At 35.3% G+C, this 22,713-nt stretch overlaps 1 protein-coding gene across 4 annotated transcripts in view; it reads right to left on the bottom strand.

The window, feature by feature from the left end:
* Positions 1-275: 275 nt before the first annotated feature.
* Positions 276-22,713, bottom strand: part of MYO6 (myosin VI) — a 96,673-nt gene continuing 74,235 nt past the window's right edge. The window contains exons 26-35 of one of the 4 annotated variants that reach the window (XM_072332161.1): positions 20,999-21,207; positions 20,531-20,609; positions 15,781-15,941; positions 13,314-13,343; positions 12,840-12,878; positions 10,033-10,136; positions 8,607-8,738; positions 6,753-6,779; positions 4,470-4,688; positions 276-2,798 (exon numbers count right to left, since the gene is read on the bottom strand). In XM_072332161.1, coding sequence (XP_072188262.1) covers positions 2,599-2,798; positions 4,470-4,688; positions 6,753-6,779; positions 8,607-8,738; positions 10,033-10,136; positions 12,840-12,878; positions 13,314-13,343; positions 15,781-15,941; positions 20,531-20,609; positions 20,999-21,207 — 1,200 coding nt within the window. In that variant the 3' untranslated portion in view covers positions 276-2,598. The remainder of the gene's footprint in view (positions 2,799-4,469; positions 4,689-6,752; positions 6,780-8,606; positions 8,739-10,032; positions 10,137-12,839; positions 12,879-13,313; positions 13,344-15,780; positions 15,942-20,530; positions 20,610-20,998; positions 21,208-22,713) is intronic. The other 3 variants (XM_072332162.1, XM_072332163.1, XM_072332164.1) reach the window with 3 other exon arrangements.

The following is a 22,713-nucleotide window of genomic DNA, read 5'->3' as shown; positions in this document are numbered from 1 at the left end:
GAATGTATTTCTCAAGCACACTGCTCAACCAATGCAGAGATGGGGAATGCGCAAACTGAACACATCCAGCCACCAGTTCCTCTTCCACAACATTACAATCCGTTTTATTTCCCTCACACTTAATATTCATTTATCATATAACTAACACAAATTCCCATACACTCAATTCAGGCAAATAGCTTCCTTTCAATACCAGCCTGTAGACAACTTATTGTCAAGAAACAGCCTCAGCCAAGGAAATACTGGCATAATGAAAGGAACAGACTGGAAAAATTAAGTTAACAATTTTATTTAGAGTTCCCCAAAGTTATGTTTACAGACATTTATATATACACACAGATACATACTTAAGCATTTAAGTATATATATGTGTATATACATACAAACATACACACACACACTTAAGTACTGAAGTTCTTTGCTTAGTGTTCAGTCTTGTTAAGATCTGTTTTATAAATATAAGCAGAACCTGAACGCACTAAGTAAAGAATTTGAATCCAGATAGAAATAAATATAAGATGGGGCTTCTCGGCCATATCAATTCAGTGATTTTCTTCTCCTTGTGTCAAATATAAGATCAAAGCATTTGCAGTTTTAAGTTTCTGGAAACTGGAAGTTCTGAAACCTTCATTCCAAATTCAGCAATGCTTCATAAGGACATTTAAAGTCATGTAATATTGTGTAGATCTGCACACAACTTGCAGTCAACAGTATGATTCAATTCTCCTTTTATCATCCGGCCAAAACTTACTGCTTCAGTGAAAGGGGCATTTTCAGCAAAATGAAAACACGTTTGCCAGTTTGCAATCACATAATTAAAAAGCAGAAAGGGTATGCAATGGAAGTTGAAGTTCCCTGTTATGGCAAATTCATACAGAGTTAATGTATTACTCAAATACCTTCACATGTATTGCAGTAAGGAGTGCATTTGTAATAATATTTAGACATATGAATGCAAGCATAATTTATGGTCAGCGAGGACATATGTATCACGAGCTTCATCTGTGCTACAAAACTGTACCTCCTGGAAGTCATTAATGACATATTTATGTAGTTATAAAGTTTATGAAGGTTCAAAAGGTTTCAAACATTGTAAACTGAAAGGAAATTATTTTGTACTGTGAGCAAGCTCTCAATTTGTAGAGCAAGATTTCATTTTTGAATCAGGTTGAATAAGTAACAGAATATCAAGTTACTTATTATTTCCAGTTTTTAACAGAGAAATAATATATAATTAAGCCTACTTTGTTGAAATAATGGTCAGTGTGGTGAAACAATCACATAAGTAAATGGGATTCATCTTAAAACTGAATGAAATTAGTGATTTATATCCAAAAAATCTCTCACTGCTTAATTAAGGAACTGTTACAAGTTAGGACACTGACAAAGGAGATCAAGATAAAGATCAGTGTTTGAATGAGTACAATATTCTAGTATACTAAAATTTGTAGCTAATTCTTCAGCACGTAGATGATGCTTTATGTTAATGGCCAAATTTTTACAATATCTAACCAAAGGTACAGACTTTGTGCATCTCATTACAATTAAAATAATCAGGTCTCAGTGTTAAGTTATATTACCATCCAGGAGCTGACCAGATTTCCCTTATGCTATCCTTATCTGCCTCCAGATACAAGTCTTGGACAATTTTGCATGCTATATTTAAGTTACACTAGATGGATAAGTGAGCTGCCCAAGAATGGACATATTTTCTTAACAGAAATTTGGTCCCAAAAAGAAAAAAAAAAAAAAAAAAAAGGAAAAAAAAAAAAAAAAAGATTTGTATTTAAAGAAAAAATAAGGAAATAAACAGAAATAGGTGGTATAAGCTATAATGAACAATTGAGCAATATACTGTTTGTGTACAATATTACTCAGTATCAACATACATGAACTCTCTTCTCCGAATGCACAGAAAAAAAAAAAAAAATGTTTCTCTTAAACCAAAACAGAGAATGCAGTAGGAACAGTAACAGAACAGTAACAGAAACAGTAGGAGGTTGAGTCTGAAGTACAGAAGGATTTCCCATCACTTTCAGAAAAAGTTAGCAAATACAGACACTAACCAATTTTCAAATCAGGACATAAAATATCTCAGATTATATAAAAGTACACTCCAACTTCTCCAGAACAGAAGTCAAAGCTAAGGCCCCACAATTCCAGTTATGAGATACAGCATAAACTCTTGACTAGGCCACCACTTAAAGCCCACTATTTAGTATTTTGAAGAGGCAATTTTATAAAAAGATGGTTGCAATGCCATTCTTTGTACTACGTACCCAACTACTGATAGATCATTTATAGTTGTCGTAACAGAAACTGCTAAGAAAAATGCAGTGTATAAACATAATGCTGCAACCTACACTGACTGAAAATTCTTCAGGGTTCTCATACCTAGTAAAGCTGACTACACAAATTAAATATAATAGGGTACAAATTAACAAACCACATGATTAATAAAATCTGTTCACTTTATATTAAACATCTCTAATATGATTATAGAACATTTACGCCCTCTGTTGCACAGAGGAGCTCTTCCCTTTGTATCGTGGGCAAGGTTTCTCATCTTCATTGCTACTGTGCAAAATGACCATTTATTTATTTCAATAGGTTCTGCAGCATAGCCGTAGCATACGTAGGACGAGCTTGTCTGCTTTCAATTGCATTTTGAAGGTACTGGATACCTCCACAGCGCTCCCAAATTTCTTCAAACTGTCTCGGCAAAATTTCAGCACCTCGCTTTCGAGTTAAACCAGTCTCTTCAAGATTAAGCTCACACATATCCATATCATCCTTACCTGTAGATGTAGAGCAAAAAAGAAGAATCTTTGTAAAACATTTACATCATTTAAAGATCACATTAGCAAAATTCATATCTTTATTAAATATATTTCCTCTGTCAAGCTCTGGTTTGTTAATAGACTTCATAGCTTATAAGAGAACCATTCTTCAGACAGATTTCTACTCACAGGACAGAAAAGCAATATCAGAATAAACTACTTTTAGATGCTGAAATTGACAAAATTGTGGTTTAAAAATAAAAATTAAGCAAAAAGGAACAAAACCAAGACACCAAGAAAGATCAGCATCTCGATATACTCTCCTGAAATCCACTACAGGATGAATTTGTTTTGCACATACATACAGTTTTGCCAGTCAACTGTTGCTATAGTTTTGTTTTTTAAACAAAGCAAAGTGACTTGGAACTTAAGGCTTGATCAAATTGCCTGTACCCTTAATCTGTCAGCCTCCCATGCTAAACAAACTGGAAGTACCAGATGGTGCTTGCCCATGTGGAATCCAATGAAATGATGAATGTAGCTCACTGGCTGTATTTTGATCTTTCATAGGCGATCCACTAAATGCAGTATTCATGACAGCACTGCTACTTTTAGATAACAGCTTTGAAACTGAGCAGACAAAGATGGTATAATTAATTATATTAAAAATAATTAGTAGAAAACAAAGGAAGTTTGGTTGCTAGTAAAGCAACACTTTGTAAAACTAAACCAATGGATTACAGCCTTCTCATCAGTTCTGAAGTCAAAGACAAGAACTCAAAACACTAAACTGTAAACCAGTAGTTTTTTGCCCTTTTCATTATCCACCAGAAAAAGACAACACAGGAAAGCCAACAGTATCACTGGCTACATCAAAGAAAAAGCATAACTGGAAGCTTCAGGAAGGTGATTCTCCCTTGCTTCTCTGCTCTTATAAGACTCCACCTTGAGTACTGCATCCATCATTGGGGCTCCAGTATAAGAAAGACATGGACCTTTAAAGCAGGTCCAGAGGAAGGCTGTGAGGATGACCAGAGGGCTGAAACACTTCTCCTATGAAAACAGAATGAGATTTTGGGTTGGTTCAGCCAGGAGAAAGCTGTGGGGAGACCTTATATCAGCCTTCCAGTACCTAAAGGGACCTACAGGAAAGGTGGAGAGGGACTCTTTGCCAGAGAGTATAGCAATAGAACAAGGGTTAATGGCTTTAAACTGGAAGAGAGTAGATTTAGATTAGATATAAGGAAGAAAATCTTCACTATGAGGGCACTGGAATGGTTGCTTAAGAAAAGACATGGATGCCCCATCCCTCAAGGAGTTCAAGGCCAGGTTGAATGCAGCCCTGAGAACTGGATGGTCTTTAAGGTCCCTTCCAACAGTTCTATAATTAACCATCCACTGCCACATCCAGTTTTTATTTCAAATATTTAGGATTAAAATCCAACTTTTCCATAGCAGGCAACACAAACATTGTAAAAGCATTAGTTTGCTCCTAGCACCACCCAAATAGTATTTTGTGACATTTGGTCACTATCGACAGAAGTCACATATCTTCAAATTCTGCCCAGACAGGAACTGCTGCTGACAAAATGAGGATGCAACTAAGAAAACTTTAATTATGTGACTTTTTCTCTAAAATAAGTTGTCAACTCTGAACTTTTTCAACTGAACTCTGCTTTTGATACCAACCAGCTACAAGGAGAATGGGTGCCTTGTCAGGATGGAGTTCCATCTGTCGAGCAATCCATGGCCCATCAAAATGTGCATACCACCAACCCTTCTTCTTGTTCTGGGGATCTTTATATTGGTCCATGGGACGGATGAAGGGAATGCGGAAGTAACGCTGTTGTCTATTTATTTCAATCTCCTGCTGCCTCATTGGTAGCTGAGCTGTTGGGTTCTGTTGAGCTATTGCACAAAACAAAAGCCAAAAATAAGCAAGAAAACCAAACAAATATTATGATTTGCTAAATTAATTAGCAAAAACAATAACAACAAATCTGAGAGTCTCTCTGAATACAAATCTAATCAAACCTTATGCTTTGCCATCTCATATAATGTGTGTTCTTTCAGCTACTCTGACTACAGCATTGGTGAAGAAAGGACCATTTTAACTATTATACCTACATGTAAAACAATTGGTCAATGGCCTGAGGTAAGTTTAGAAGAAAGCAAACAGAATACAGCATTCTGCTCTAAATTAGTATTTAAAGTATAAATTTCTATGTAAAATTTCTTACCAACCAGAAACATTAATCAGTAGCTGTTCCAGATCAGTCTATTTCTTTGTAAATTAAGGTCACTGTGCAAAGTAGCACTTTCAGTTACAAAAATACAGTGCACCACTCAAAGACTTTTCTTTTGACAAACAAGGGTGTGTAACAGTGTTAGAAATCACTAGTTTGTTAATAGAAATTTGAGAAATAACTGCTTACTACACCAAACAGTCTTCAAAAATAACTTCCTAGACCGCTGCATACTGAACTCTGGCATTAGAACTACTCTCCGGCTGCTTTCTTTTTTAAAGGAACTGGTTATATCTGACTATTAAAGACAATTGATTGAATTCCTCTGGGAAATATGTTTCTGATAAGCATTTATCATGTGTGTTTTTGGAATCCCAAACATTTACTTGTATTTCAGACTCAGGAGAAAAACTTTCTTTTGAACAAAAGCAAATACTCTCTGTTAACACATCAGTGGATCAACCTTCTTAAAGTTATGTATACAATACAAATCAGTTTTAAATAGCAGATGCTTTTATAAACAAGATTCTTTCCATTAATAACTGCCTCTTTCAAAATTTTATTCATTTAGCTTTAGTGGCTTACAATAAGTACTCTGATTAAGAAATTCTGAATGTGAATCTATGTCATCTATACAAAAAGACATGAATATTAACAGCTTAGTGCTTTAGCATAAACAGAATAATTAAAAGTGAATTCCTTTTTTTGTATGTGTATATTTCCACTATATATGAAGAAGCAAATCTGATTTTTGAGTTAGAATTTAATATATGAAATTGATGATGACTTCTAGTAATGCATTTTTACATTTATGAACAGGACTGACAAGTGTACCTTGAAATTATATTACTTTTTCTTGAATCTGAGTATTTCTAAATCTGAAGAGAGGAATTTTGAACAGAAATGTATCACACAAACTACACCCCCATTTTTTTTGCCCACGTCTACATAAACACAACAAGAAAGCAAAAATGTATGTAATAGAAGAATGCTACTTTTATACATTAAATTTGAAAAAGCACATTTTATACGGGGATACAGGCTACAGGACACTGCTAATTGTCTGAACATCCAACAATATAATTTGAACATCACACTAAAGATCAGTGCTTTAGTATTGTCAAATACTTTTTGTAGTGTAACAGTAGTTGCTAAGACTTACTTCTAACCCTTTGCATACTTAAATTCAAGAGGAAATCTAGAGGCTGGAAAGCAGCCAGTAAAGACTAACTTTCAGCACTATGGAAAGTAGATCTTTACTCAAATGAAACCACCACCTGATAGTTAGTATGCTAGGAAAATAGCTGTTATATTAAATTGATTCCAGAGTTTTGCTACAAAATAATAATAATAATAATAATAATAAAATGTGCAGACAGTAAAAAAATGCTATTGAAAAAAAAGACTTATTTTGTAAAAAAAATAAAAATAAAAATTATATCTTCAAGTAATGAACAACAAAAGATTTCACTCTCCCTTCTTACAACACTTGAAATGGGAAAGGATTGCATGAAATAAACAGTAAAGTACATTAGAGTAAGTTATTACAATACCACATAATAACCTGCAGTTGAAGAAAATTGCAAAATAGTAAAATAGCATTTTACTTGAACAATTGAATTCCATGTAGATGTGTAGCAAAACACTGGAGTAAATAATGTTAGTACAGAGCTCTTGAGTGTTCCTAATCTTCAGAGTTAGCTAAAGTAACCATCTCCCCACTTACTTGAGTTGTTCAAAAAGGGTGCAAAATCTGCAAACAAATATTACATGTTGAACAAAATGCAGTAGTGCTGACCTTTAAGTTACAGTTTTGTTACCTATTTTTCACCAATTATGATATTAGACAAACAAATTATAATTTAAAAAGTATATGTGGAGCTATTTCTATTTATTTTCTGCTCACTGGCATAAATAAAATGTCTTCTTTGTTCAGGTTTCATAGATACCTAATTGCTTCTAGTTTCATCAGGATTTAATATAGAAACTGATTACTTTGCAATACTGTATGAATTCATCAGTACAGACTGCAATAAATGACCTCAAGTTAACACAGTGCTTCTAATTTTTTGTATTTCTGTTATGAAAAAAAAAAAAAAAAAAAAAAAAAAGGAAAAAAAAGGAAAAAAAAGATTAATTCCCAAACCTCTGTCAATATCAAAACTGATATTGATTTGATCTTTGATAAGGTCCTTTCCTGGAGTCCAGATCTCCCCTCCTCTCTCTTCAGGGAACAAAAGTTCTCTGAAAAGCCCATTCTTGGGTAATGCTCAAGTAATGCCTAACTCAGGAAATGAATCAAAAGAAAGGAAATGTTTTTGTATAACGACTGATACTGGCAATAAGCAATACACCTGGGATCTACACTGCCCATGTTCCAAGACAATGCCTTGTACCTAGGCTAATGGGACTCAAAAAACATCACCTCCTGATCTGCTCTCTTCTCTTCTACTCTCAATGCAGCCATGATCAAAGGATGAGAGGAAAGATCTGGCTGAATTATTCCATCAGTTTGTTGCATTTGTGTTCATTTCTTAGGTTCCTATCATAACAGATGACTGTTGGAAAAACAAAACCAAATCACCACTACCAAATTTAAACCACTCCATAAACTGGACACCTAATTTTCAGGTTTGGCAATTTCACACATGGTAACTCCTACACATTCTCATCAAATTTAAAAATCAGTCATAACACTTTGCTCTAGCAAATAAGCTCTGTATAAAAAGCAGAATGACAGCCTAATGAAAAAGCAGAAACCATGCAATATTTGTCATCCTCTTATTAAAAAATGCAGTATTTGTAGAATTCATGAAAGGAAAACATAATTTTATATGTGGAAGGTTTAAAATAACTTAGATGAGGAAATAATTAGCTCCTCTTAAAAACTCCCTAACTACTTATCCATATCTTAAGAAATGATAAAAGCACAAGAAACCACCAAGGTATCTTGTCTTGTCTGGACCTTAATGTAATAGTACAAATACACAGAACATGATTCCTTTCTACCTTGTGGTTTTTTTTCTAGCCCCTATAAGCCATACAGACTATTGGACTACTTATGACACACAGGACTATTGTGTTTAGAATCTCTAATCTACCCTTAGAGATAGTTTAAAAATATACCTATCAGAACTCTCCTTGAAAGCAGTATTTTATCTACAAAGGTCAGAATTAGTATGAACAATCTTCAAAACAAAGTCTCAAAAGTCCCAAAATGCAAACTGGAGCTTCGTAAATGGAAAATCTACCTTAGTCTTTCTTGTACAGCACAGCAATGAATGTTTCATAAAAATGCCAGCAAATGCATTACCAAATGAAGAATTGTTTTTAATTTTTAACAAATGCGAGTTGTTATCGAGAACGTATGTATTTTCATCTTCAGGAAGCATTCTATCTTCTGCAAAGTATTTGCCAGTTCAACCTTTTCAAAATATTCACCCTAATTCAATATGAAAATACTCTTGGGAAAAAAATCACCTTCAACATAACAACAGAAAATTTTCCTAGAAACATTTTCTCTGGAATATTCTCTGATAAATACTCTCTGTATTGTAAACACACAATTATCTCTTCTCACCATAGTCTGTGACTGATTTGGGAGCACGCTGTTCTGTTTCTGCATTGCGTTTCTTGTTCTTGGATTTCCAAGCATGATATACCTTTAGCCTTCTGTGAAACTCTTCTCTGCAAGCCGCCAGTAGTTCAATATCTGTCTCAAAAGCAAGAAAGGAAGAGAGGAGTAAGTAAAAAAATTGGAAGAACGATGATGCTAAAAGCACAGTATTTCCACAACTAAGGACAATTTCTTAAAATACTTTCTAGCACAGCTTTTGATTACTGATATGGTATTAAAGATACATACCTTGTTCTTTATAGAAACAAGGACCTAGCCTTATGGCCTAAAAAATCCCTTGCAGTAATACATATACTTTTGTCCTTAGAGATAAGGCAGTGCTCAAAGTAGCAGTGAAATGCTACGTTGACATTATTGCAAACAAAGTAGTAGAGAGGCAAATAAAATTTCACCCGTGAATTTTATTTCTGAAATTAAAAACAATAATCTTTTAGATCAGATGTAGATGCCTCTTTCACTTTGACATCTGAATTCTTTGTCTGCTTTATTAAAGATATTTTCATTGTATTGAATTTCATGATGCTAAAGACTGAACGATCACAAGATCACAAGAGTTCTTCATTAGTTATCCAAGAGGATCTGGACTGCATCCATTATAGATAAATACACATTAGCACCATGTATTACTGAACCTGCTATTTGGTTGAAACACATCATTGCAGTTCTGCATATGTAAATACAGGGACACAAAACTTGGAGCTAACTTTGCGGGTTTAAATACAAATATGGAGGATGGATTTCTTTCTGCATCCAGGGATTAATTCTCAGTTATCTTAAATCCCAAAAGAATCCAACTCTTCCGATCAGAAGTAAGATAAACTTTAAAATTTAATCAAGAAATAGCTCATAACTGTTTCTGTAGTCATAAAATCAGAGAAAAAAGGTAATTAATGTTACAGTTATGGGCTTCACAAACTGTTGCATCTTTTCAAAAATAAAGAATAATTTGAACATTCAAGACGTGAAGTATTTTAAACTGTGCTTTACACACACTTTTTGCTAACAGCAAGAAAATATAAAAGAAGAGTTGTTAGAGCCCATAAATTCTAGATAAAGCCTAGAAAATATTCCCTTTTTTGAACTGCATAAGAGAGAAATTATAAAAATTATGACATTTTATGGCTCTAACAGCTTAATATACTTAGCATATAATTAGTAAAAAAGGTAACAAAGCAATTTCTGTTTCCTCAGTATACATAGCAGCAAGCTAAATTTCTTTAGAGAAACAAAATATTTTTAAATTAACTTGATGTTAATTCAAACCTGCATAACTTCATGACCATGTTTTTATCTTTATTATAGGATGTAACACCTTTCATATAACTACAATCTGACGACTTTTCCTCTCAAATGAGAAGAAAAAACCTACCACAAGATGTGTTGATGGTATCACGAAGCTCTGCATATTTCCATTTACTCAGATCGTGCTTCTTTGCACCAGCAGCAGCTTTTGTAGCTTGAACTGCAGGACCTCTACAATTATTAAAAAAAAAAAAAAACAAAAAAAAAACAAACCAAACAAGCATATTTAAATACAAATGTAATTTTTACAGGACAGGTAAGTATAGAACAGGAATTGCTACGACAGTACGAAAAGAGTCTATAAGCAACACTGCCGCATTCTTACAATAGCAGGACTGATTCAGAAGGTAGTTAAGAAATTACTTTCATGACACTGCAAGTATGAAGAAAAAAACAGAAGCATTTTTTATGTACAAAATCTTTCTGTAAGAATAATCTGGTTAGCTGCCCAGAAATCAAGAGAAAGTGCCAAAAATATCTAGTGTTTATGTGTAAGAAAACACATTCTGTGCATCAGTATTGTCATGGTTTTGCAATGTTGTAATTTTGCTATCAGTATTCCACATATGGGTAACCTGTGACAAGTATGTCTGTACATCCCCCCTCATTTTCCTTGGTACTAGTCAAGATGCAGAACACAGACCCACATTAGCCATACACATTTTCGGTTCCATTATAAAAACAGACAAGGAAGGAAAAACGTTTCTGAAGTAGACAAGAAGGCATAGAAGGCATTTGTGCTGCTGTTTAAGAGTTGAAGTAAACCTTTGTTCAAGAACCGTAAAAATACTCCATGCTTCTGACAGAAGTTTAATTTGAGAAATCTATTTAATTATCTACTTATTTTATTAGGCTGCAGAGGGAAGAAAAAAAACCAAACATAATTATTTGTGGAGACACTGAGGAATAAAAACCCCTCTTGGAAGAAATGCTGGCCAGTACTAAAAGGCCCAACCAGAAACAGTCTTTCAAAGACAAATGGTATCTGTCATGTAAGTACTGCACAAGGAAGTTAACAGCATGTGAGAGACTATTACTAACATTTCCAACTTCTTAGCAGTACAAATAAATCAACTGTTTAACAAGCAAATGGTTCATACATATAAGAATAAACCTGAAAAATACCATTTCATTTTACCTTAAAAATGATGTAGATAAGGAGTGGAAGGACACTCCTGTAGGAACAGCCCAATGGACTGGAACAATACAAACCAAGATGAAAACACTACAGCATTTGGTGAAGATCAGAACACTTGTGTCTGCTGTTGAATTCTGTAGTGTTTAACTTGATTTTACCAACTTCTACCAACACCAATGAATAATAATATGAGGTAATTGTCTTTCTGTCTCTGAGAAGACTCATTCAGAAGACATTATTAAATCTTTAACAGAGCAGCAAAACCCCTGATGCAACATTTCACATTACAAATTCACAAGAAACAGTGGAAACCACAACTCTTTAGTAAAATTCTGTTTGTGATGCAGTATCTTTGTGGGGCTATTTTATTATCATTTACAAATCAATGAATATTATTTCAAGTTTATTTTTCTGTAAAATCTAAAGGTCTCTCACAAGAAACAACACTGCACATTTATGCCATATTTTTCCTTTTTAGTGAAGAGGATATAAATATATTTTCTATGAAAGTTTTCTCTGTATAGATATAGCAGTTCTGAATCTGGAGATAAAAAACACTTAAGTGATAGAATAAAACATCTGTTTAGGCAAATGTATTTCTTAATAGCAATTGATCCATCTCTTGAAATGTAATTAAAACTACAGAACCTTCATGTTTGTTGCAGCATCAGTTTAATTATGCCAGCTCACACAATTAATCTGAGCTGACACACGGCTCCCAGTTTACACAAGAAGTTTGACTGAAAAACTACCTCATCTTTTTATCAGTACAGAGTTAAAAGGCAATAACACTTCCTCATCCTTAGCACTATTCATGATTAACATCAAAGAAAACGTTAAACAGACAATTCCTTTCAAAAATCTCTGTGTCAATGTTTTGTTATTGTTAATATGCCAAAACATTAAAGGATTGCTACTAAATGCAATTTCCATTACCTGGCATCTAACCTTGTTGAACAAAGGATTTGACAAATCCTGAGGATTTTCCTTATTTAGCAACACTACCCACCACTCTTAAGTGTTTGCAACATAATTTAGAGCAGCAGAACTAGGCCATAAGATCTCTGGTTAAAGCAGCAATCTTTAAGAATGCTAATCCAATTGAGGGGCTTAGCTTCCCCTTTACAGTACTACTCTGCACGCTGCAGATCAGTGGTTTTCTACATGACTTTACATGTAACAGTCTAGCAGTAGGAAGAGAATCATGCTTGACAGTCATTCTTCACCACTCAATCTGACAACATTACATATCATAAACTGTATTTATAGATTTCATCATAGTCAAAAGTTTTGAGTATGTGAATATAAAAAATAAAGTAAAATTAGTCAAACAAGCATGCAGAAAGCATACAATTTTAGATCAACCATAACACAAAGCCTCTGATTTTGTGATTGTTTTAGATATTAAGGTTTGGTCATCATCATTGGAATTACAGCCATATATACACAATACAATCTGACCCTCTAAATTTGCAGTCTAACAAAATACCAGGGTTCTGAAACTTCTTTTTAATTGTTGTTTATATAATCAAGTAAATTAGCATCTAAAAATTACTGCAAAATCAGGTAATGATTGTTAATTAAAAAGGTGTTGATAAAGGAAACTTATCTGAAACAAACTGTTCGCTTATCTGCTTAAGACTTAAAAAAAAAAGATTCATTATTTTTTAACACATTTCATGTGTGATTTCTTTCCATTAAGTGTTTTATTCATTCAATATTTTCTTCTCACCTACCTAGACAACATTTCTGACATTTCTTTGGCCATTTGTTCCCTATAAAGAAATTGACATATAAGCATAAACCACATATATCAAAATTTTTAAAAAGCCCTTATTAACTGTGATAGTCTCTTGCCAGCCAAAGCTAATTCAAATGCAGAAGATAAACAGCAATTTATTTACAACATCCATTCTAATGCATAATACACACACGATTCTTTGTTAAGAGCAAATTAATCATATAAGGCTGTGAAAAAAATGGCTGTATGTAGAAAAAAATCAAAATAATTATGATCTTTAAATAGATGTTAGGTTATTAACATGTTTATTAGACAATTAGGGGATATGTGGATTTAAAGTTTACAGATGTGTTCTAATGAAGATTATTACAAGGTATTAGTAAATAGGAAGACTAAATCAATTTCCTTTGAATTAATTATTGTTACTTTTTTTCTGTTAAAGTATTCAAATGGAAAAAAAGTGCCATACGCAGTCATTTGCAGCTTTGTTCCATTGGCTCTGCAAACAGAAGATACTTTTGTTAGCCTATTTGCTTAGTTATCTTTCTAAGAATCTGAAGCAGGAAAAGGTGAGCCATGGTAGCCACTCCCATAATTCATCTTTTCTTCTTTTTTTCTTCAGAATTTTTTTTATGAGGTTAGATTAAAATAATTTAACAAAAAAATAAGAGGCAAACTACTTGTACATTTTATGTCTGGATAAACACACCACAAGAAATAACAACAATCCTTATTTAGCTGTCCTGAAAAGAAGATAGATAGTTTCTTCATGCAAGCTGTGAAAAGCACTGCACCTAAATACCACAGTGAAGATGTCCTTCCCATACTTACAGAAAAGTGATAGCATTAGATATGCTACAAATCAACAACTACTTGGATTGTTGGGACTATCCACACAGAATAGATATATTCATATGATCTTCAGTGACAGAAACGACAGAAACTTTTTTTGGTGCTTTGTATTATACGTTTCACTAAGACACATAAATTAAAGCATTCTGCACACATGAAATCAGGTCCTTAATTGATTTTTGTCCAAATGCTAAACACTTCAGGTAAGTTCCACTTATGTGCAGTAAACCCCTTGTAGACATATTTGCAAACTGTGGGATGAATAATAAAAACGGGTGAAGCTAGGAGAAGTCCTGCTCGCTCAATACAGAATAAAAAGCTGAGTCTACTGCCTTAACAAACAAAAATTCTTTGAGAGGAACCAATCAGTATATTTCTAAAAGGAACTGCTAATATTTTGGAACCTGAAAATATCTATGAAAGAAAGATGTTGAGAAAAAAAAGAAGTAAGGCAGGGGCTACCTGTTTTCAAACATGCCAACACCTAATTGTCACAGGTGCCTTAAAAAAATGAGCAAAGCACAGATGTACGTTTTAACTTGTACAGAGACATCACCCTGCTCTTATTAATTTCATACTATGAGTAGCACAACACTGAAGGAAATAATCTTTTCCTCATGCCAATGTGCAATGCTGGAATGACTCTTCTAATTTTATGCCCACACAGATAAAGGGAAAATTCACATGGGTAGAAAAGTGTCTACTACGTTGTTGTTTTTTTTTACAGATTTATGCCTAATTCTTCAAGAAAGGGTTTATGCTACTAAGTAAATTTGCTCAGACTACCCTGTACTTTCTCATCATTTCAAAGAGTCTCTGACCAATACACAGTAGAAAGAAAGCAGAAGTTTCAGCTATCAGTATGATTAGTCTACCATCCGTTCCTGGATTTCACAAGACAAATGATAGCATCACCTGTAAGCAGTAGGAAATACTGTGGCAAATGGGGCTTTGCTGAACTCAAAAAGTTTCTGAATTCTCTGAGCCCTTCTTTACCAACCCCTCCCTTCTTCCACCTTTGAGAGAAATCTGCCAAGTTGTAACACTACATGACTTTGGGTTTACCTTCACGGGGAAAGCATGAAAATATCCAGAGTGCTGTCTGTGAAGCACTTAATTTGGATATTCAATTGAGCATATTAAAGTCTTGTCTGAGACAATACTATAGCAGCTGTAAAACATCTGAGGGCAAAACCACAGTAATTTGAATCAAGGCATCTACAAATTAATACTGTACATGACAAAAAAACCCTACCTAGGTACGACACGTAGGCATACAACTATTAAAAGTACACATCTAAAGGAAATTTGATTAGCAAAGAGAACACACCTAGGAGCTTTAAATTTCTTACACAACCTTCTTTCAACTACAGCAAACCAATAAAGGTGGTCACATCACTAAGCCAGTGACATGATCATACTGCTGGGTTCTACATACAATTTGACCCATCAGTATCATTTTTACTGGACCTTTATGCCAAATTCTCACATACATTTTCTGGCTACAAAGCATCTTTAGAAGGCAAGAGATACCTTGCTTTGCAAGCAGTGTGGATCTGTACAGCAAAAAACAAGCAATTCCTATGACACACCCAAAAAATCAGACAGAAGACATTCAATTTTCAAAGCCACCCATATTACATATATTCATTCTGCTTTAAAGAAACAACCAATCAACAACAAGACACAGATATAGCTATTATTTCTGCCTTCAAAGAGGGCTTCTTGTTAAAATAAATTAAAAACATCAAAAAGAAGCAAAATTAAACACACAGATTCCTAATATACTACTGGAACCATGAAGTACTAAAAAGAGTACATTATTTCTACTTGCCATCAAAGAAGTTCCATTCTCTACTTTAAATAACTCATAAAAATCATAACTTAAAATCCTTGCCATCCTTGCCGAAATTCAAGAAATAAGTGAAAACTTCATTTCTATTTAGAAATACCTACTATATTAGCAACAGCAGTAAGCAAAGCAGAGAAACTCTTTAATACAAAAACAGATAAAAGAAGCAGGAGTTTAGTATTCTCAAAAGGATGAGGCCAGTGAGAAGAAATTTAAGTCTTAAACTCCATACCTGCACAATCCTACATCAAGTTTTGTCTCTTCAGTGCTGAGTTCTGCCCCAGTTTGGGCAATTCTCATTGCAAGTTCACGATCACGACGTTCCTGTTCAAGAATTGCCTGGTGCTGGGTTTCCTCTTCTCGTTCTCTAGCTAGCTGAGCCTCAATTTCAGCCTGTATTATGAAAACACATATAAAAACATACATTGAATCTTATCCAATCAAAACACAACGTAAGCAAATGAATAGCAAAAATACACCTAGTATATTTACAGCTTTAAAATACACTACATTTAGTGAATTAATGGTGTTAACAGTACTAGTATTTGCTCGACTCAAGAAAAACACAAGCTACAGACTGCTATCTCTAGATTCTCATAAAACCTGTCAGATCATTAATGTATTATCTATTCAGATTGAAGTGCAAAAAACATTCTTTAAAAAACATTACAGCCTTTCATATACACATATAATTTAAAAATATAATTAAAATTTGCCTATAATCATTAAAATTCTGATGATACAGATCCCTATGTTTATTCTCCACATCACTAACACCATATTCCTTTGATATTATGCAGTTAACACTGTAAGACTTTGCAACAGGTACTGCCTTGCACATCAGTCTGGGGGTTCATTTTGAAAAGAGATGAACGCAGGAATCTCTGCGGACTTGATCTGGGTTTGAATTTAAATGAACTGCCAAATTTCAACTTACTGCAGTGGAAAAATAATTCAAATACAACACCTCTGCAGCACAAAGCTGTAATTCCAGCTTATCATCTTTATTTAACAAAGGGTCTTGCGCACATAGTAAGAAAATGTGACCATTCAATTCCAAGTTCTAGAAGTCACATATGCCAGCTGTTAGTTGTGCCTTCCTTGGTGTCCAAGTTAACACAGGAGACAAAGTCACTTCCCACTCAGCATCACAAATTTGCACCAGAAAGGGAGTACAGAAACACCAGTAACTTTCTGCTATGAATCCCATTTTGAATTATCTGATAGTAACTACCACAAGAAGGAAAGATAATGAATAATTAACTATGTGGAAGAAATAAATGCCCTACTGGATCGTATGTCTGCTTAGTATCCAAATGCAACATTTTAAAGTGTAAATTGCATTCTGCAAACATCAACATCTCAGAAACAGAAACACAAATAAAGATTATGTCTAGAGAAGCTTATAGTGCTGGCAGGCCAGGCTTTTAAACTTTCTGCCAAGAGTCCTGTTTGCTTCCTGAGTGGACCCATCCTTTATGCTTCAAGATTAGCCAAATAGCATCTTGCTGCCTCTTTATGTTTAACTTCTAAAAGCCAGATTTGCCTACTCTTCTAATACTGGCAACAGCCGCAGCCACACAGCAAAGATCCATTTTTCATCAGTTAGGCTGCAGTGCTGGTGGTAAAAACTGCACATATCTTACACAGAAGTAGCTGAAAGGCTACTTGTAGCCTCTCACTACTACCAATATTATGAAGATGTTTACAGATAAGCTGAGGCCAAACACAGCCTCAGACCACATGTGACTTCTAATTAAAATAATAATAATAAAAACAAGAAAAAAAGAAAAAGAGCAAACTCACCCGGAATGCAGTATCAGCAAAAGACTCCTAACTCTAAACTCTGATTCTCAAGTGTTATATACTGTTAAAAGTCATTTAAAAACAAGTAGACCTCCAGTCCAGTATATCTGACCTTGCATGTGGACTAGAAACAGGTGGTTCTTTTAGCGATGTGCTAATTATGATATTCTCTTACGTTTACTACCAAAATAAATGACCAGACTGTCAAAGTTTTAACTGCTTACAGAATTTCTCTCATACAGATAAAGTTACAAGAACCACTAGGACAAGTTTTGTAACATGCTATTAAACCCAAATTCCTCTACTTTGCTGTTATGTTATCATGGAAGAATTCCATGCAGTTTTGGGCAGTGCCTTTGAGTACCACAAAATAAATAACCCCAGTCATTTTTATTCATAACATTTTCTTTGGTTTTCGTTTTCTTAGCAGCTTTCACTGATTTGGGCAGACATCTTGTCTTACTCCACAACAGCAACCAGAATACACTACTAGTTTCAGCTCTGGAATACAAAGAGCTGACCTGACAGACATGATAAATGCTCGCATTTCTTCTCCCATTTTCCTCTACCATAAGCGCACTGCAGCTAAGGCCTAGTTAAAAGGTTACTCTTCTACAATAAGCACGTGCTTCTTCTCTTGAAAAGTCTGCACGAGAAACTGAGCAGTATTAAGCCGCTTGAAGGCTTTCAATTTCAAAAAATATCCCTATTTTTTAAGGTATTAAGATGATTACTCCTGTCCCAAGTAACAAGAATGTAGCATATGGTGTACCACAACCAACAGCTTAATGCATATCACTACACAATACCTCTGTGAACAGAAAATAAATGAATAGCAAGTGGCAAACAAAATGAATTCAGTTTTAGCAATAACTACCCAAAATAGACATCAAAGAGTGATCTATAAATGGTGAGGTTAAAGAATGTTGCTAACACCTCTTCTTCCTGAATTTTCTCCCTCTATCTACCAAATCAACTCATTATAGCTACTTAAGTTCCATCAGGAATCTAGCATGCTCCCAATGCACAAACATTCTCCTTCTTGATGTCTTGTCTTCTTGACGATGAATCCATTACCCATTACTGAAGTTATCTAGTACATCCACAGCTCTCTTTTTTTTCATCTCTGGGCTCTCTAACACTGCACTCACATTCTATGACATGCTGGACATGCTATTTCCCTCTCACGCAGTCCAGGATGCCATTGGCCTTGTTTGTTGAAAAAGCCCATATGTTCACCATAACCACAAGGCCTCCTCTGCAGAGCTGCTTAACCAGGTTCCCCCAGCATGCCTCTATGCATAGGGGTTATTCCTTCCCCAGAGATAGGTTGTTTTTTTTTTCTTTTTAATATCCCTTTGTTAAACTTTATGAGATTCTGGTCAGCTAATTTCACAGAATCACAGAATCACAGAATTATAGGGGTTGGAAGGGACCTCTAGAGATCATCGAGTCCAACCCCCCTGCCAAAGCAGGCTCCCTACACCACGTCGCACAGGAAGGCGTCCAGGCGGGTCTTGAATATCTCCAGAGAAGGAGACTCCACCACCTCCCTGGGCAGCCTGTTCCAGTGCTCCGTCACCCTCACCGTAAAGAAGTTCTTGCGCACATTCGTGCGGAACTTCCTATGCTGGAGTTTCAGCCCATTGCCCCTAGTCCTGTCCCCACGCACTACTGAAAAGAGACCAGCCTCGCCACTATAGCTCCCACACCTTAGGTATTTATAAACCTGGATCAAGTCCCCTCTCAGCCTTCTTTTCTCAAGGCTAAACAGACCCAGTTCCCTAAGTCTCTCCTCATAGGGGAGATGGTCCAGGCCCTTCACCATCTTTGTGGCCCTCCACTGGACTCTTTCCAAGCCTTTTCTCTAGCCTCTTCATCATCTCTCTGAATAGTAGCACATCCATCTGGCCTATGGAACAGTTTTTTATCATCTGCAAACTTGCTAATGGCACAGCCAGCTTCATCATCCAGATCGTTAATGAAAACGTTACACAGTATTAGCCCCAGTATTTATCCTTAGAGTACAGCTTAAATGACTGGCCTCCAGCTGGCCATCATGACCTTTGAGCCAGTTTTCAATCCACCTCATTGTCCACTTACCTAACTCATACCACATCTGTTTTTTCTATGAAGACATTTGTAAGAACAGTGTTGAAAGCCCTGCTAAATTTGAGTTAAGTAACATTTGCTGCTTTCCCATTACCCACCAAGCTAACCACCTCATCAGATAGGGCTAGTGGATTAGTCAGGCATGACTTGCCTTTCATAAATCCACACTGACTACTCCCAACCACCTTCTTGTCCTTCACTATTTCAGAAAGGCTTCCAGAATTATTTGCTCCCATGCCTTCCCCGCAATTGAGGTAAGGCTGATGGTTTCCCAAATCCCCCTCCTTGCTCTTCCTAAGCCTGGAGTAGCACATGTCTTCTTCCAGAACTCAACACCTTCCCTGACTGCCATGACCCTTCAGAGGTCATCAAAAGTAACTTTGAAGTGACACTGGTCTGCTCCTTCAGTGATTGCAGGCACATCCCATCAGGTTTTTGGACATATGTGGATCCAGCTTAAATGTTCCCTAATCTGTATTTTATTTACTTGCTGCATATTTTTGAAGAAGATTCAGGGACCTGGAACTCCTGAGGGCAAGTTTATAAGTAAAAGCAAAAAATCCTTCTGCTACTTTTTTTTTTAACTTTGGCCTTATTGTCCTCACTATTACAACTGTAAGATGCCAAACAAATTTTTCTCACATCTTATTCTGCTCTCTATTCCCATTCAACAATGTCAGCAAACACTACCAAAAGAATTTTAGTAACAGTAAACTTTTAAATATTATCCTTTTAACCCTCTCTTATGTCTCGAGGAAAATATATGTGCTTAATACAAACAATTCCCAAGCAGAATCCTCTTTATGGGTTTCATTCACATGCACATTCTTCCTTATCTGAAAACTGAATTTAGATTATGCATTCTTCCTCTTGTAGTTATAATTCAGTTATAGCACTACTTCTACACAGATTGTATTACGTGAACCAAATGCAATACTGCTGTATAATTTGGAGACCTACTCACAAAATAAAGCCATTAGACTCAGTGCAAATTGTAAGCCGTAAAAAGATTTAAAAACAAAAGAAATAAAAACAAATCAAGAAAACCATAGCTAAAACATTACCTGAATGCGCTTTTCTTCATCTTCCCTCTTTTTCCTTTCTTCTTCTTCCTGTTTTCTCTTTGCCTCAATCTCAGATTTTCTATTAGAAAAGACGAAGAGGAAATCAAAACTTTTAATAAGTTACTAAAACAATGCAAGCAAACAAGTAATACCAAAGCATCCTCCATAAAATTAAATGACAGTCCAAGGGACTGTACAGTTATGATAAAACCCGTATTTAAATTCAAGGACTTTTGCAAGTCTGTCTGCATCATGAGCTGCACCATAAAATCATTTAAATACTCTATCCTGACTACACTTAACATTAAAATTGTTTGGAAAGGAGAGGAAATATTTTAACAATGAATAGGTCGCCACAAGCACAATTCAAGCAACTCTCTTTAAGCAGGGTAATATTAAAAATAACCCAATTGAGTGCTTTTCCTATTTTCTTCTTATTCTAAAGCCAGAAACTTATTTAAGACTCACAGACGCCTTTCTTCTTCTTCCTTCCTTCGCCGTTGCTCTTCCTCCTCACGTCTCTTTCTTTCTTTTTCCATTTCCTCCTGGATGCGTCGTAACCTCTCTGCTTCTTCCTCCTGCTGTTTTTTCTTTTGCAGTGCACTCAGAAGCTGCTCTGAGCTCCTAACTAAAGCATCATATTCTTTCATTATCTGTTCTCTAGTCATCACTGTGGTCTGCAAAATTACAATAAAAAGAGGGGGATAATATTCCTTTGCATTTGTAATTCACTTTAAAAAAATGTGTATTTAAAAATTACATTTGAGAAATGAAAAGCTTTGAGTGTTGCAATTAAGTTATACATATACTGCATAGTCAGTGAACTTAAGCAGATCCCTCCTTCCATCTTAAAGTCTTGCAGATGCACTGCTCTCCTCACACAAAACTGCAGTAAAAACAGTCTCCATTTTATCACTGCAAATAGTCACGAATTTTCTTTGAAACCTGAATTAATTTCTGAAACCTTGCCATTCTGTACCAGAAATTAATTCTTACTATCCTAAGATGAAAACTGATAGCCTCCTATTTTTCTGTTATGTTCTTATTGGTTATTTACATCTCTGCTTTTTATGTCACACTACAAAATAGATTTAATAACTCTTACTATGGACCACATTCTGACTAATGTATTTAAGAAAAAAAAAAGTTACTGATAATCAATGTGTCAAAAATAAATAAATAAATAAAATTAAAGCAGTTGTCTTCACTGCATGTTTTCAAATTTCACTGATAGCTACAGTCCAATTTCACCTTACACACTGATGCATACCAATCAAGCTGTGACATGGGATGTTTTCTGACCATTTTAAGGATGTATCATGATGATAACCAAGTTGTCTGAATTTTATTAGGAAAAAAGAAGTATAAGTTGACAGGTTAACTATACCACCATTCCAACAGTGATGTTAAAGATCAAAATATTTACACAGGACCCACAGAAGTCTATAACATAGGATGAAACATAAAACACACTTTTTTCCCCTAACGTTAATAGATTCCAGTCTGCTTTCATTTTCAACCCATGACCTGGGTTGAAAAGGTCTACAATGATCACCTAGTTTCAACCCCCTTGCTATGTGCAGCGTCACCAACCACCAGACCAGGCTGCCCAGAGCCACATCCAGCCTGTCCTTGAATACCTCCAGGGATGGGGCATCCACAACCTCCTTGGGAAACCTGTTCCAGTGCATCACCACCCTCTGAGTGAAAAAATTCCTCCTGATATCTAACCTAAACCTGCCCTATCTCAGCTTAAACCCATACCCCCTTGTCCTATCACTGTCCACCCTCGCAAACAGTCACTGCCCCTCCTGTTTATACGCTCCCTTCATGTACTGGAAGGCCACAATGAGGTCTCCCCAGAGCCCTTTCTCCTCTAAGCTAAACAAGCCCAGTTCCCTCAACCTTTCCTCATAAGAGAGGTGCTCCAGCCCTCTGACCATTTTGTCAGTGTGTTTTGCTGGTAAGAGACTACAGAAGCAAATTCAGCAAACTAAATTCCAGTTACAACCAGGTCTAAACAAACTCAAAACTGAAATATCTACTTCCTCACACTGTGATGCTTTTAGGTTCACTCCTGATTAATAATAAAAGCAGTAAGTGAATTACTAACAACACACATTTCACAAGATTAATATACACTCACTCCTCAAAATTCTCCAATTGTGATTCTGAAACACATA

The sequence above is a fragment of the Excalfactoria chinensis genome, chromosome 3 (assembly GCF_039878825.1).
Source record: "Excalfactoria chinensis isolate bCotChi1 chromosome 3, bCotChi1.hap2, whole genome shotgun sequence".
NCBI classification, from domain to species: domain Eukaryota; kingdom Metazoa; phylum Chordata; class Aves; order Galliformes; family Phasianidae; genus Excalfactoria; species Excalfactoria chinensis.
Note: the sequence above shows the minus strand (reverse complement) of the source record. Positions and strands in the feature narration are given on the sequence as shown.